This window comes from Triticum urartu, chromosome 2A (genome assembly GCF_056163025.1).
Source record: "Triticum urartu cultivar PI428250 chromosome 2A, HENAU_Tu73, whole genome shotgun sequence".
NCBI lineage: Eukaryota > Viridiplantae > Streptophyta > Magnoliopsida > Poales > Poaceae > Triticum > Triticum urartu.
In genome coordinates, this window is record NC_141874.1 from 726,480,106 (window position 1) to 726,493,953 (window position 13,848).

Sequence of the window (13,848 nt, forward strand, 5' to 3'; positions counted from 1 at the left end):
TAGGGCTAGAAGGGCGAGGGGAGGAGTTGTGACGGCTGGCCATGGTGGAATGGACCTTTGTCAGATGCGCTCTGATGAAAACTCACGGAGGGGAGAAGGTGTGGACTGGATCTAAATCCTCGTCCCCTTAAATAGGGCATCTCATTTACGCGGCTAGGGGTGTGAATATAAAAACACTCAGACTTTTCATATTCGTTTGACACGTGGGAAGCGGCCATTATTGGGCGTAGAAGCCAAGGAGTGCAACATCTACAAGAAACCGGACTTTATTCAAACAGGTACACGGAATTTGGAGGGGAACCCGCCTTGCAATGCCGAAGACAATTTGCGCGCCGGACTCATCGTCATTGAAGCCTGGTTCGGGGGCTATTGAGGGAGTCCTGGATTAGGGGGTGTCCGGACAGCCGGACTATATCCTTTGGCCGGACTGTTGGACGATGAAGATACAAGATTGAAGACTCCGTCCTGTGTCCGGAAGGGACTTTCCTTGGCGTGGAAGGCAAGCTTGGCGTTACGGATATGTAGATCTCCTACCATTGTAACCGACTCTATGTAACCCTAACCCTATCCGGTGTCTATATAAACCGGAGGGTTTTAGTCCGTAGGACAACGTACACATCAACAATCATACCATAGGCTAGCTTCTAGGGTTCAGCCTCCTCGATCTCGTGGTAGATCTACTCTTGTATTACCCATATCATCAATATTAATCAAGCAGGAAGTAGGGTTTTACCTCCATCAAGAGGGCCCGAACATGGGTAAAACTTCGTGTCCCTTGCCTCCTGTTACCATCTGGCCTAGACGCACAGTTCGGGAACCCCTACCCGAGATCCGCCGGTTTTGACACCGACAACACCCAATACAATGGTAAATTGTATAGGTGCACTAGTTCGGCAAAAAGATGGTGATACAAGTGCAATATGGATAGTAGATAAAGGTATTTGTAATCTGAAATTATAAAAACAGCAAGGTAACTAATGATAAAAGTGAGCGTAAACGGTATTGCAATGCGTTGAAACAAGGCCTAGGGTTCATACTTTCACTAGTGCAAGTTCTCTCAACAATAATAACATAATTGGATCACATAACTATCCCTCAACATGCAACAAAGAGTCACTAATAGCGGAGAACAAATGAAGAGATTATGGTAGGGTACGAAACCACCTCAAAGTTATTATTTCCAATCAATCCGTTGGGCTATTCCTATAAGTGTCACAAACAGCCCTAGAGTTCGTACTCGGATAACACCTTAAGACACAAATCAACAAAAACCCTAATGTCACCTAGATACTCCAAAGTCACCTCAAGTATCCGTGGGTATGATTATATGATATGCGTCACACAATCTCAAATTCATCTATTCAACCAACACATAGAACCTCAAAGAGTGCCCCAAAGTTTCTACCGAAGAATCACGACGAAAACATGTGCCAACCCCTATGCATAGGTTCATGGGCGGAACCCGCAAGTTGATCACCAAAACATACATCAAGTGAATCACGTGATATCCCATTGTCACCATAGATACGCATGTCAAGACATACATCAAGTGTTCTCAAATCTTTAAAGACTCAATCCGATAAGATTACTTCAAAGGGGAAACTCAATCCATTACAAGAGAGTAGAGGGGGGAGAAAACATCATAAGATCCAACTATAATAGCAAAGCTCGCGATACATCAAGATCGTATCACCTCAAGAACACGAGAGAGAGAGAGAGAGAGAGAGGGATCAAACACATAGCTACTGGTACATACCATCCGCCCCGAGGGAGAACTACTCCCTCCTCGTCATGGAGAGCACCGGGATGATGAATATAGCCACCGGAGAGGGATTCCCCCTCCGGCAGGGTGCCGGAATGGGTCTAGATTGGTTTCGGTGGCTACGGAGGCTTCTGACGGCGGAACTCCCGAGCTATTGTGCTCCCCGATCGTTTTAGGGTATATGGAGATATATAGGCAGAAGAAGTACGTCAGGGGATCCATGAGGGGCCACGAGGGTGGAGGGCGCGCCTAGGGGAGTTGGCGCCCCCCTACCTCGTGGCTTCCTCGTTGCTTCCCTTACATGGACTCCAAGTCTCCCGGGTTGCTTTCCTTCCAAAAATAAGTTCCGTGAAGTTTCAGGTCAGTTGGACTCCGTTTGATTTTCCTTTTCTACAATACTCTAAACAAGGAAAAAACAGAAACTGGCACTGGGCTCTAGGTTAATAGGTTAGTCCCAAAAATCATATAAAATAGCATATAAATGCATATAAAACATCCAAAGTTGATAATATAATAGCATGGAACAATCAAAAATTATAGATACGTTGGAGACGTATCACGGCACTAGAAGGCACGTTGACGTGAGACTATCTTGACTTGATCCTCCCCGGCAACGGCGCCAGAAATTCCTTTTGATGTCGCTTGAAGCTACGTTGGTTTTTTCCCCAAAGAGGAAGGGATGATGCAGCACAGCGGCGGTAGGTATTTCCCTCAGATATGAAACCAAGGTTATCGAACCAGTAGGAGAACCAAGCAACACAACGTAAACAACCCCTGCACAAAAATAACAACACCTCGCAACCCGACGTGTTAAAGGGGTTGTCAATCCCTTTTGGGTAACGACGCCTCAAACGGTGCGTGGACGGGAGAAAGTTGTAAATATTGATAGATCGAACGCCAAATAAAATAAATTGCAGCAAGGTATTTTTGGATTTTTGGTTTAATAGATCTGCAAATAAAAGCAAATAAAAAGTAGATCGCAAAGGCTAATATATGAGAAAGAGACCCGGGGGCCGTAGGTTTCACTAGTGGCTTCTCTCGAGAAAAATAGCAAACGGTGAGTGAACAAATTACTGTTGGGAAAATTTGTAGAATCTCAAATAATTATGACGATATCCAGGCAATGATCATTACATAGGCATCACGTCCAAGATTAGTAGACCGACTCCTGCCTGCATCTACTACTATTACTCCACACATCGACCGCTATCCAACATGCATCTAGTGTATTAAGTTCATGGAAAAACGGAGTAATGTGATGTCTACTACACAACCTTCTTCTTGTAGACGTTGTTGGGCCTCCAAGTGCAGAGGTTTGTAGGACAGTAGCAAATTTCCCTCAAGTGGGTGACCTAAGGTTTATTAATCCGCAGGAGGCATAGGATGAAGATGGTCTCTCTCAAGCAACCCTGCAACCAAATAACAAAGAGTCTCTTGTGTCCCCAACACACCTAATACAATGGTAAATTGTATAGGTGCACTAGTTTGGCGAAGAGATGGTGAAACAAGTGGTATATGGATGGTAGATAAAGGTATTTGTAATCTCCAAATATAAAAACAGCAAAGTAACTAATGATAAAAGTGAGCGTAAACGGTATTGCAATGATAGGAAATAAGGCCTAGGGTTCATACTTTCACTAGTGCAAGTTCCCTCAACAATACTAACATAATTGGATCACATAACTATCCCTCAACATGCAACAAAGAGTCACTCCAAAGTCACTAATAGCGCAGAACGAACGAAGAGATTATGGTAGGGTACGAAACCACCTCAAAGTTATTCTTTCCAATCAATCCGTTGGGCTATTCCTATAGGTGTCACAAACAGCCCTAGAGTTTGTACTAGAATAACACCTTAAGACACAAATCAACCAAAACCCTAATGTCACCTAGATACTCCAATGTCACCTCAAGTATCCGTGGGTATGATTATACGATATGCATCACACAATCTCAGATTCATCTATTCAACCAACACATGGGACCTCAAAGAGTGCCCCAAAGTTTCTACTGGAGAATCACGACGAAAACATGTGCCAACCTCTATGCATAGGTTCATGGGCGGAACCCGCAAGTTGATCACCAAAACATACATCAAGTGAATTCACGTGGTATCCCATTGTCACCACAGATACGCACGACAAGACATACATCAAGTGTTCTCAAATCTTTAAAGACTCAATCCGATAAGATAACTTCAAAGGAGAAACTCAATTCATTACAAGAGAGAAGAGGGGGAGAAACATCATAGGATCCAACTATAATAGCAAAGCTCGCGATACATCAAGATCGTACCACCTCAAGAACACGAGAGAGAGAGAGAGATCAAACACATAGCTACTGGTACATACCCTCAGCCCCGAGGGAGAACTACTCCCTCCTCGTCATGGAGAGGACCGGATGATGAAGATGGCCACCGGAGAGGGATTGCCCCCTTCGGCAGGGTGCCGGAACGGGTCTAGATTGGCTTTCGGTGGCTACGGAGGCTTCTGGCGGCGGAACTCCCGATCTATTGTGCTCCCCGACGTTTTTAGGGTATATGGAGATATATAGGTGGAAGAAATACGTCAGGGGGGCCACGAGGGGCCCACGAGGGTGGAGGGCGCGCCCAGGGGGGTGGGTGCGCCCCCTGCCTCGTGACCTCCTCGCAGATCCCCCGACGTGCACTCCAAGTCTTCTGGGCTTCTTTCCTTCCAAAAATGAGTTCCATGAAGTTTCAGGTCAATTGGACTCCATTTGGTTTTCCTTTTCTTCAAAACTCTTAAACAGGGTAAATACAGAAACTGGCACCAGGTTCTGGGTTAATAGGTTAGTCCCAAAAATGATATAAAAGTGTATAATAAAGCCCATAAACATTCAAAACAGTAGATAATATAGCATGGAGCAATCAAAAATTATAGATACGTTGGAGACGTATCAGCATCCCCAAGCTTAATTCCTGCTCGTCCTCGAGTAGGTAAATGATAAAAACAGAATTTTTGATGCGGAGTGCTACTTGGCATAATTTCAATGTAATTCTTCTTAATTGTGGCATGAATATTCAGATCCGAAAGATTCAAGACAAAAGTTCATATTGACATAAAAATAATAATACTTCAAGCATACTAACTAAGCAATCATGTCTTCTCAAAATAACAAGGCCAAAGAAAGTTCATCTCTACAAAATCATATAGTTTAGTCATGTTTCATTTTCGTTACACAAGAATGCTCTCATCATGCACAACCCCGATGACAAGCCAAGCAATTGTTTCATACTTTAGTAATCTCAAACTCATAAACTTTCACGCAATACATGAGCGCGAGCCATGGATATAGCACTACGGGTGGAATAGAATATAATGAGGTGGGTTATGTGGAGAAGACAAAAAGGAGAAAGTCTCACATCAACGAGGCTAATCAATGGGCTATGGAGATGCCCACCAATTGATGTTAATGCAAGGAGTAGGGATTGCCATGCAACTGATGCACTAGAGCTGTAAATTCATGAAAGCTCAACAAAAGAAACTAGTGGGTGTGCATCCAACTTGCTTGCTCACGAAGACCTAGGGCACTTGAGGAGGCCCATTGTTGGAATATACAAGCCAAGTTCTATAATGAAAAATTCCCACTAGTATATGAAAGTGATAACATGAGAGACTATCTACTATGAAGATCATGGTGCTACTTTGAAGCACAAGTGTGGTAAAAGGATAGTAACATTGTCCCTTTTCTCTTTTTCTCTCATTTTTCTGGGCCTTTTTTATGGCCTTTCTCTTTTTTTTGGGCCTTCTCTTTTTTATGGCCTTTCTTTTTTTTATTCCTCACTTGGGACAATGCTCTAATAATGATGATCATCACACTTCTATTTATTTACAACTCAATGATTACAACTCGATATTAGAACAAAGATGACTCTATATGAATGCCTCCGGCGGTGTATCGGGATATGCAATAGATCAAGAGTGACATGTATGAAAGAATTATAAACGGTGGATTTGCCACAAATACAATGTCAACTACATGATCATGCTAAGCAATATGACAATGATGAATGTGTCATGATGAACGGAATGATGGAAAGTTGCATGGCAATATATCTCGGAATGGCTATGGAAAGGCCATAATAGGTAGGTATGGTGGCTGTTTTGAGGAAGATATAAGGAGGTTTATGTGTGAAAGAGCGTATCATATCACGGGGTTTGGATGCACCGGCGAAGTTTGCGCCAACTCTCGATGTGAGAAAAGGCAATGCACGGTACCGAAGAGGCTAGCAAGGATGGAAGGGTGAGAGCGCGTATAATCCATGGACTCAACATTAGTCATAAAGAACTCACATACTTATTGCAAAAATTTACAAGTCATCAAAAACCTCGGCACTACGCGCATGCTCCTAGGGGGATAGATTGGTAGGAAAAGACCATCGCTCGTCCCCGACCGCCACTCATAAGGAGGACAATCAAATAACACCTCATGTTTCAAATTTGTTACATAACGTTTACCATACGTGCATGCTACAGGACTTGCAAACTTCAACACAAGCATTTCTCAATTTCACAACTACTCAATTAGCATGACTTTGATATTATTACCTCCATATCTCAAAACAATCATCAAGCATCAAACTTCTCTTAGTATTCAATACTCTATATGAAAGTTTTTACTAATCTTGTATACCTAGCATATTAGGATTTTAAGCAAATTACCATGATGTTCTAAAGACTCTCAAAATAATATAAGTGAAGCATGAGAGTTCATCTATTTCTTCAAAATAAAACTACCACCATGCTCTAAAAGATATAAGTGAAGCACTAGAGCAGATGACAAACTACTCTGAAAGATATAAGTGAAGATCAATGAGTAATCGAATAATTATGCAACTATGTGAAGACTCTCTAACATTTAATAATTTCAGATCTTGGTATTCTATTCAAAGAGCAAGCAAAGCAAAATAAAATGACATTCTAAGAATGGCAAACATCATGTGAAGAAGCAAAAACTTTGGATCAACCGAAACTAACCGATAGTTGTTGAAGAAGAAAGGTGGGATGCCAACTGGGGCATCCCCAAGCTTAGATGCTTAAGACTGCTTGAAATATTATCTTGGGGTGCCTTGGGCATCCCCAAGCTTGAGCTTTTGTGTCTACTTAATTCCTCTCATATCACTGTCTCCCTAAATCTCAAAAGCTTCATCCACACAAAACTCAACAAGGACTCGTGAGATAAGTTAGTACAAACCATTGCAAAAACCTTATCATAATCTACTGTAGAAAATCACTAAAATTATTATTCAACATTGCATACTAAATGCCTCTGCATATTTAATAGTCCTATCCTCAAATAGAATCATTAAAGAAGCAAACATATGCAAACAATGCAAACATAACAGCAATCTGCCTAAACAGGGCAGTCTGTAAAGAATGCAGCAACATCCATACTTACCTAGCTCCAAAAATTATGAAAGAAAATTCCTACTGTAGTAAATTTATCAGATCTTAATATGAAAAAGGTTTCAACATTTTATCACATTCTTACTTTTATAGGGAATTATTGCAACAGCGGTAAACTTTCTGTTTTCAAACAGCAACATGTATACTTGTAACATAGGCATAGTAAAGGCTATCAATGCCACTTTTATTGAAATAAAAGATGCAAAACATTTTTCTAAATAACAGAAAGCAAATTCTAACAAAATAAATTGATGCTCCAAGCAAAACACATATCATGTGGTGAATAAAAATATAGCTCCAAGTAAAGTTACCGATGAACTAAGACGAAGGAGGGGATGCCTTCCCGGGCATCCCCAAGCTTAGGCTCTTGGTTGTCCTTGAATATTACCTTGGGGTGCCTTGGGAATCCCCACGCTTAGGCTCTTTCCACTCCTTATTCCATAGTCCATCGAATCCTTACCCAAAACTTGAAAACTTCACAACACAAAACTTAACAGAAAACTCATAAGCTCCGTTAGTATAAGAAAACAAAAGACCACTTCAAGGTACTATAATGAACTCATTATTTATTTATATTGGTTTTAAACCTACTATATTACAACTTCTCTATGGTTTATAAAATATTTTACTAGCCATAGATTCATCAAAATAAGCAAACAACACATGAAAAACAGAATCAGTAAAAAACAAAACAGTCTGTAGTAATCTGAATCAAACGTATACTTATGGAACTCATAAAATTCTGAAATAAATTTCTGGACCTGAGGAATTTATCTATTAATTATATTAAAAAAGAATTAACTAAATAGCACTCTTCAAATAAAAATGGCAGCAATTCTCGTGAGCGCTAAAGTTTCTGTTTTTTACAGCATGATCAACAAGACTCTCCCCAAGTCTTCCCAAAGGTTCTACTTGGCACAAACACTAATTAAAAGCATAAAACCACATCTAAACAGAGGCTAGATGAATTATTTATTACTAAACAGGATCAAAAAGCAAGGATCAAAAATAAAGTTGGGTTGCCTCCCAACAAGCGCTATCGTTTAACGCCCCTAGCTAGGCATGATGATTTCAATGATGCTCACATAAAAGATAAGAATTGAAACATAAAGAGAGCATCATGAAAAATATGACTAGCACATTTTAGTCTAACCCACTTCCTATGCATAGGGATTTTGTGAGCAAACAACTTATGGGAACAAGAATCAACTTGCATAGGAAGGTAAAACAAGCATAACTTCAAGATTTTAAGCACATAGAGAGGAAACTTGATATTATTGCAATTCCTACAAGCACATATTCCTCCCTCATAATAATTTTCAGTAGCATCATGAATAAATTCAACAATATAACCAACACCTAAAGCATTCTTTTCATGATCTACAAGCATAGAAATTTTGTTACTCTCCACACAAGCAAAGTTCTTCTCATTAATAGTTGTGGGAGCAAACACAACAGAGTAACTATCATGGGATTGAAAATTGAAATCAAGATGACAAGTCTCATTGTTATTATTATTCTTTAAAGAATATGTGTCATCACAGTAATCATCATAGATAGGAGGCATGCTTTCATCATAATAAATTTGCTCATCAAAACTTGGGGGACAAAAAATATCATCTTCATCAAACATAGCTTCCCCAAGCTTGTGGCTTTGCATATCATTAGCATCATGGATATTCAAGGAATTCATACTAACAACATTGCAATCATGCTCATCATTCAAATATTTAGTGCCAAACATTTTATAGATTTCTTCTTCTAGCACTTGAGCACAATTATCCTTTCCATCATACTCCCTCCGTCCCGAAAAACATGTCGCGAGGGCAATTTTACAAAAAAAACCTTCAGTTTCTCCCGACCAAACCCGCACTCCTCGTCGTCCTCCTCCGACAGAATCCCCAGCTGCGCTGCTCCCCGCCGCCGTCGCTTCCCCGCTCCCTCGCCGCAGCTACGCTGCTCCCCGCCGCCGTGGCTCCCCTGCTCCCCCGCTCACTCGCCGCAGCTGCCTCCTGCTCCAGCGCCGCAGCTGCCGCTCGCGTACCTCCCCAAGCTCCCCCCTTCCTCATAAAAATCTTTGATTTCCCCAGCTTAAGCTCGACGACCCACGCGCCACCAGAGGAGGAGGGAACCAAGGTCGGGCCAGATCTCCTCCGCCCCAAGCCAGTCCAGTAGTGCCGGGCCGGACCGGGCCCGGCAGCGGCGGGGAGGGGAGTTCCTCGAGAGCGGCGGCGTGGTTCGTTGGCGTGCTCGGTGAATCGGGGGTCGGGAGGAGCGAGGGGGTCGGAGGCGATTACGGCCAAGGCGATTACGGCCCTCCGCACGTGTGGCGACAGAGGTAGCTAGGTGAAGACGAAGGCTCTACCACGCGAGTTGCTGCTCAATCTCGCTGCGTGTTGGTGTGCAGAAAGAGGCAGGGAGGGACGACGCTAGTGGTGGACTGTAGCGGGGCGGAGGCGTGTGAGCTGATGAGCCCGACGACGATAACAAGCTTAAGCTCGTGGATTTGCTCGTGGATTTACGGCTTCTTCTTCGTTGATTCTCTGGTGGAAGCCCCGCGCATGCGACACCGCGGCAGCGGCGGAGGCTGTCACTTGGCAGCAGCGGCGGCGGCTACAAATCTTCTCCTAGGTACAGCCTGGGTCAATGCCTACAACCTCTCTTCTCTACTTCATCTTTACTGAATTTACTGAATGTGTATATTCTCTAAACCACTTATTCTCTGTCTACTGAATTTTAGTGAATGTGAGATTGTTTGATCTGAACTACTATAGCTATGTTACAACAACCTGACAAAATACTCTGAAAGATGTTTGAGATGTTTTGATCTGAACTAGCTATGTCAGAGTCTAACGGATTTGGTGCTTCTTCACAGGTCATGTATGTTTGAAACATTTACTCCATTTTGGGACACACACAGGTGGGATTCTGTGTACTCTACGAACTGCTTCAAAATGTAGGGCATTTTGGGACACACGCAGGTGTGAATTTTTGTGGAATTTTCAGTTTCTAAAATTGGAGTATTGAAGAAGTGTATTTTCCATTTTGAAACTGAAAATAAACCGTATGTTCTGCATTCTGTATGTTGATTATCAATTCTGTTTCCACTAAATTTTGATCAATGACTATAGCACAATATTCACTTTCCACTTTGTAAATTCAGTTAACACATTTGCTCCTTTGTAAATTCAGGTAACACATTTAACACTTGGTAAATTCAGTTAACTCAAGGCTAAAGATAATCTACCAAGGCTAAAGCATATACTGACATGAAACGACAATAATGGAGCCATGGAGCAGCAGCAACTCAAGGTCATGGATCATCTCTCTTGCCTTGTGCAGCTTGCTATGTTTCAAAGCATCTAAATTTTCCATTAGTTGATAGCAGCACGAGGCATGAGTCTCATACGATTTTCATCATCCTAATAAGAGTATCTGTCAACTGCTTGTTTATGCCCAAGTGTTGCCATTTTCTTCAGATTCTTCTTCAATTGCTTGCTTGTGCGCAACTGTTAGCAATTCTATTTTTCATGGTTATCTTGTTGCCACCCATGCAGGTCCTTTGAAAATCAGATCGTCCTATTTGCAATATCACGGGCTTTCACAAAGACAAGTATAACAAGGATTCCAATGAGAAATAGCGCCTAAAGAACAAGGTATGTGTGATAAAATCATCGTGCTTGGTGCATTTGTCGTCCCATCAATACTGAAGCTGAATTGAAATTCTTAGAACAAAGCCCACGTTTGTAAATGTGGCAGATCATAGCTGTCAATGGTGGAGCTTGAATTATTTTTGTTACCTTGCAGCCTAGGATTATACTGCTGTCCTCTGCTATTTATCAAAGTTCATTGCCATGCTGTAGTATATAGTCATGCTCACTCACTCTTCTCTCTCTACCATGTAATGGCACTGGCACTGAAATTATTCAATCTCTGTATACAAGGATTCACCAGTATATAATCCAGTGCTACTCCTCTCATTATCTAATCTACCCATGCTATGACTGCATATTTATTTACTGTACCAAACATGTCCACTACATATCTGTTTTTGTTATGCCAATAATTTCAGTAAATTAGAATATACAGTAGTACTCCTTGTGACTATTCTTGAGATGGTCTTTCTTATTTTAGCTGATCCATCCCATGTGATATGCTAGATTCTTGTCATTCACTATCCTTTTATTTGTTCCGTGCTAAATGGACCTCTCATTAGTTGCTGTAGTTGTCAAGCAAAAATTTCGGTCCACTAACCCAAATTAATTCAAATAAATAAAATTAATCCAAATAAATTCAAATAATTCAAATAAATCCAAATAACCCAAATTAATTCAAATAATCCAGATAATTCAATTAATCAAAATAACCCAGATAATTCCAATAAATTCCAACAAGGAGTTGATATACAAGGATTATACAAGGCATACACAAGGACATGCCATAAGGGCATCTTTGTCCCCTCTTGACACAAGATTACACAAGACATACACAAGGAGCACCTGACTACATGACATAAGGGCCTCTTTGTCCCCTCTTGACTACATTCTTTTCCTTTCTCTAGCCACTTCTTCCCTTCCCTTCCCTTTACTCTTCTTTCTTTTCCCTTCTCTAGCTAATTCTTTCCTTTCATTTTCTTTTCCTATTGCAATTTCCATTTCTTCTATAACGGCCCTAGTATCAACAACTACCCGACTATCGCAATATACATTGGTTATTTCCAGTCCAGCATTTTGAAAGTGATCCTTGTGCAAGTGGGGCAACTTATATTGATTTCCTCCTTTGTCTTTCATAACTTCAAACATAACTGCTTCTAATGTGATAAAGCTTCTGTGCAACTTGTCGGGATCGTAGTTCTTGAATTCCTCTTCCACACCCTGTACCAGTTCCTGGATGTTTATAGGTGACCTACAGTCGGTTAGAGACTGGAGAGAGTTATGGAAGCAGAGGTCCAAACATTTTAACTCAGGGCTATTTGGGGGCTGTTGTAGCAATCGGATGTCAAGATCAGTTTGTTCCACAGCTTCTCGAAAAGCTACATCATTGGGAAGGACATGAGGCTTTGCGTTATCCCGTTGGATGAATATTGTTGCTCCCTCATCATCGTCAGGCCACTTATCCTGAATTGCCGAGATAACCTTACTGATCAGATAATCTCTGCACACAGGCCTGGTTACTTTCACTGATGTCAACACTTTTGTTCCCTTTGTTCTGTTCTGACTTGTCCGCTTTGACTCACTCTCTTCGACGAATGCCCAAATGTCGATCTTCCCATCGAATGTTAGCTCCCCCTCATTGTTATATCGAGGCCTAGAAATAGCTGTTAGGAACATTACCTTCCCAATGCTATGAGTGTTTGACACGGTGCGCTTCGGTTCAGGCTCTCCTGGAAGTACATAGTAACTATTCTTCACTCTTGTCATGTCAAACCACTTCTCATCGATGTGAACCATATTCGTCATTGGTTTGAACATAGCCCGAGAAGTTGAGATCGAATTGTCATCGACCATGGACATACAAAATTTCAATCTCGCAAGCTTGTTCTCTAGCTTGAGGTGAGGCTTCACAGTGCTTGTGATGCGGTTGAGCTCATTCAACTGGAACCTCTTATGTAGGGTCGATCGGGCCACACCTAGAGACCGTGCCAGAGATCGAATTGTTCTTCTTTTATTCAGTGGGATTGTTGAGGTCCTCTCTAGATCTAACTCCTTTCTATTTCGGCCAGATCTTCCCGGCTTCTTGCTTGAGACATCTACTTCTTTGCCATCGGCAATTTTCTTTTTGGCTTCTTCCCAGATTCTTTCAACAGATCGTACACTTATGTCCAACAGGTTTGAGACTAGCAGCTTGTCGTCTGGTTGAACTGACCCATCTCTGAGCTCGATTACCAGCAAGGCGAAGTAAACACCATGCCTCTCCTTATCTGACAATTCTCTTCTCTTCTCTTGAAGTATCCAATTCATAACTTCATCCTCTTCCTCTTGAGCTTCATCCTCTTTCCCTTCATCTTCTTGAGGCATCCAATTCATAGCTTCATCATCTTCCTCTTGAGGCATCAAGTTCAAATCCATAGTTCCATTCTCTGCCACTTGAGGTTCCTCCTATTCAGGGATCCAATTCAAATTAATACCTTCATCGTCTTCCTCTTGAGGCATCAAGTTCAAATCAATAGTTTCATGTTCTTCCTTTTGAGGCATCAAGTTCAAATCCATAGTTATGTTTCCTGCCATCAATGACAAAAGATGAGTACACCATGGTACCATAACAAGAATATACACACACAAAATGAGTATGCAAGTCAAACAAGAAGTAGGTGCCATGGCACCATTTCTACACTTTGCTCTAACCATAAGCCATTTTCTCTAGTTAGAGTAGTTAACAGAATTTTACTCTAGTTAGAGTAGTTTTGCTGAATTTTACTTGCTCATAATACCATGCCTATGGTAGAAAAGTGTCAAGAAAATTAATTTGGTGTACACCGTGAATAAAAGCTCCTGATATTTGAAGCTCCTTGTGAATTTTGCAGTGTACTCCATTTGGTGCACACTATAAATAAATTTGGTGTACACTGTGAATAAAATGGAGTATTTGTTGCTATCCACTCTTGTGATAACAATGATGTGCAGTTTTGAATTAAGAAAAGCATATGTACTTCTTCAGTAA

The 13,848-nt window shown here is 41.4% G+C and overlaps 1 protein-coding gene across 1 annotated transcript; it reads right to left on the bottom strand.

Moving 5' to 3' along the window:
- Positions 1 to 11,726: 11,726 nt before the first annotated feature.
- Positions 11,727 to 13,486, bottom strand: LOC147987225 (uncharacterized). The gene has a single exon (XM_087542315.1). The coding sequence runs from the start codon at positions 13,254 to 13,256 to the stop codon at positions 11,727 to 11,729; it is 1,530 nt and encodes a 509-aa protein (XP_087398441.1). The 5' UTR covers positions 13,257 to 13,486.
- Between the last annotated feature and the right edge of the window lie 362 nt (positions 13,487 to 13,848).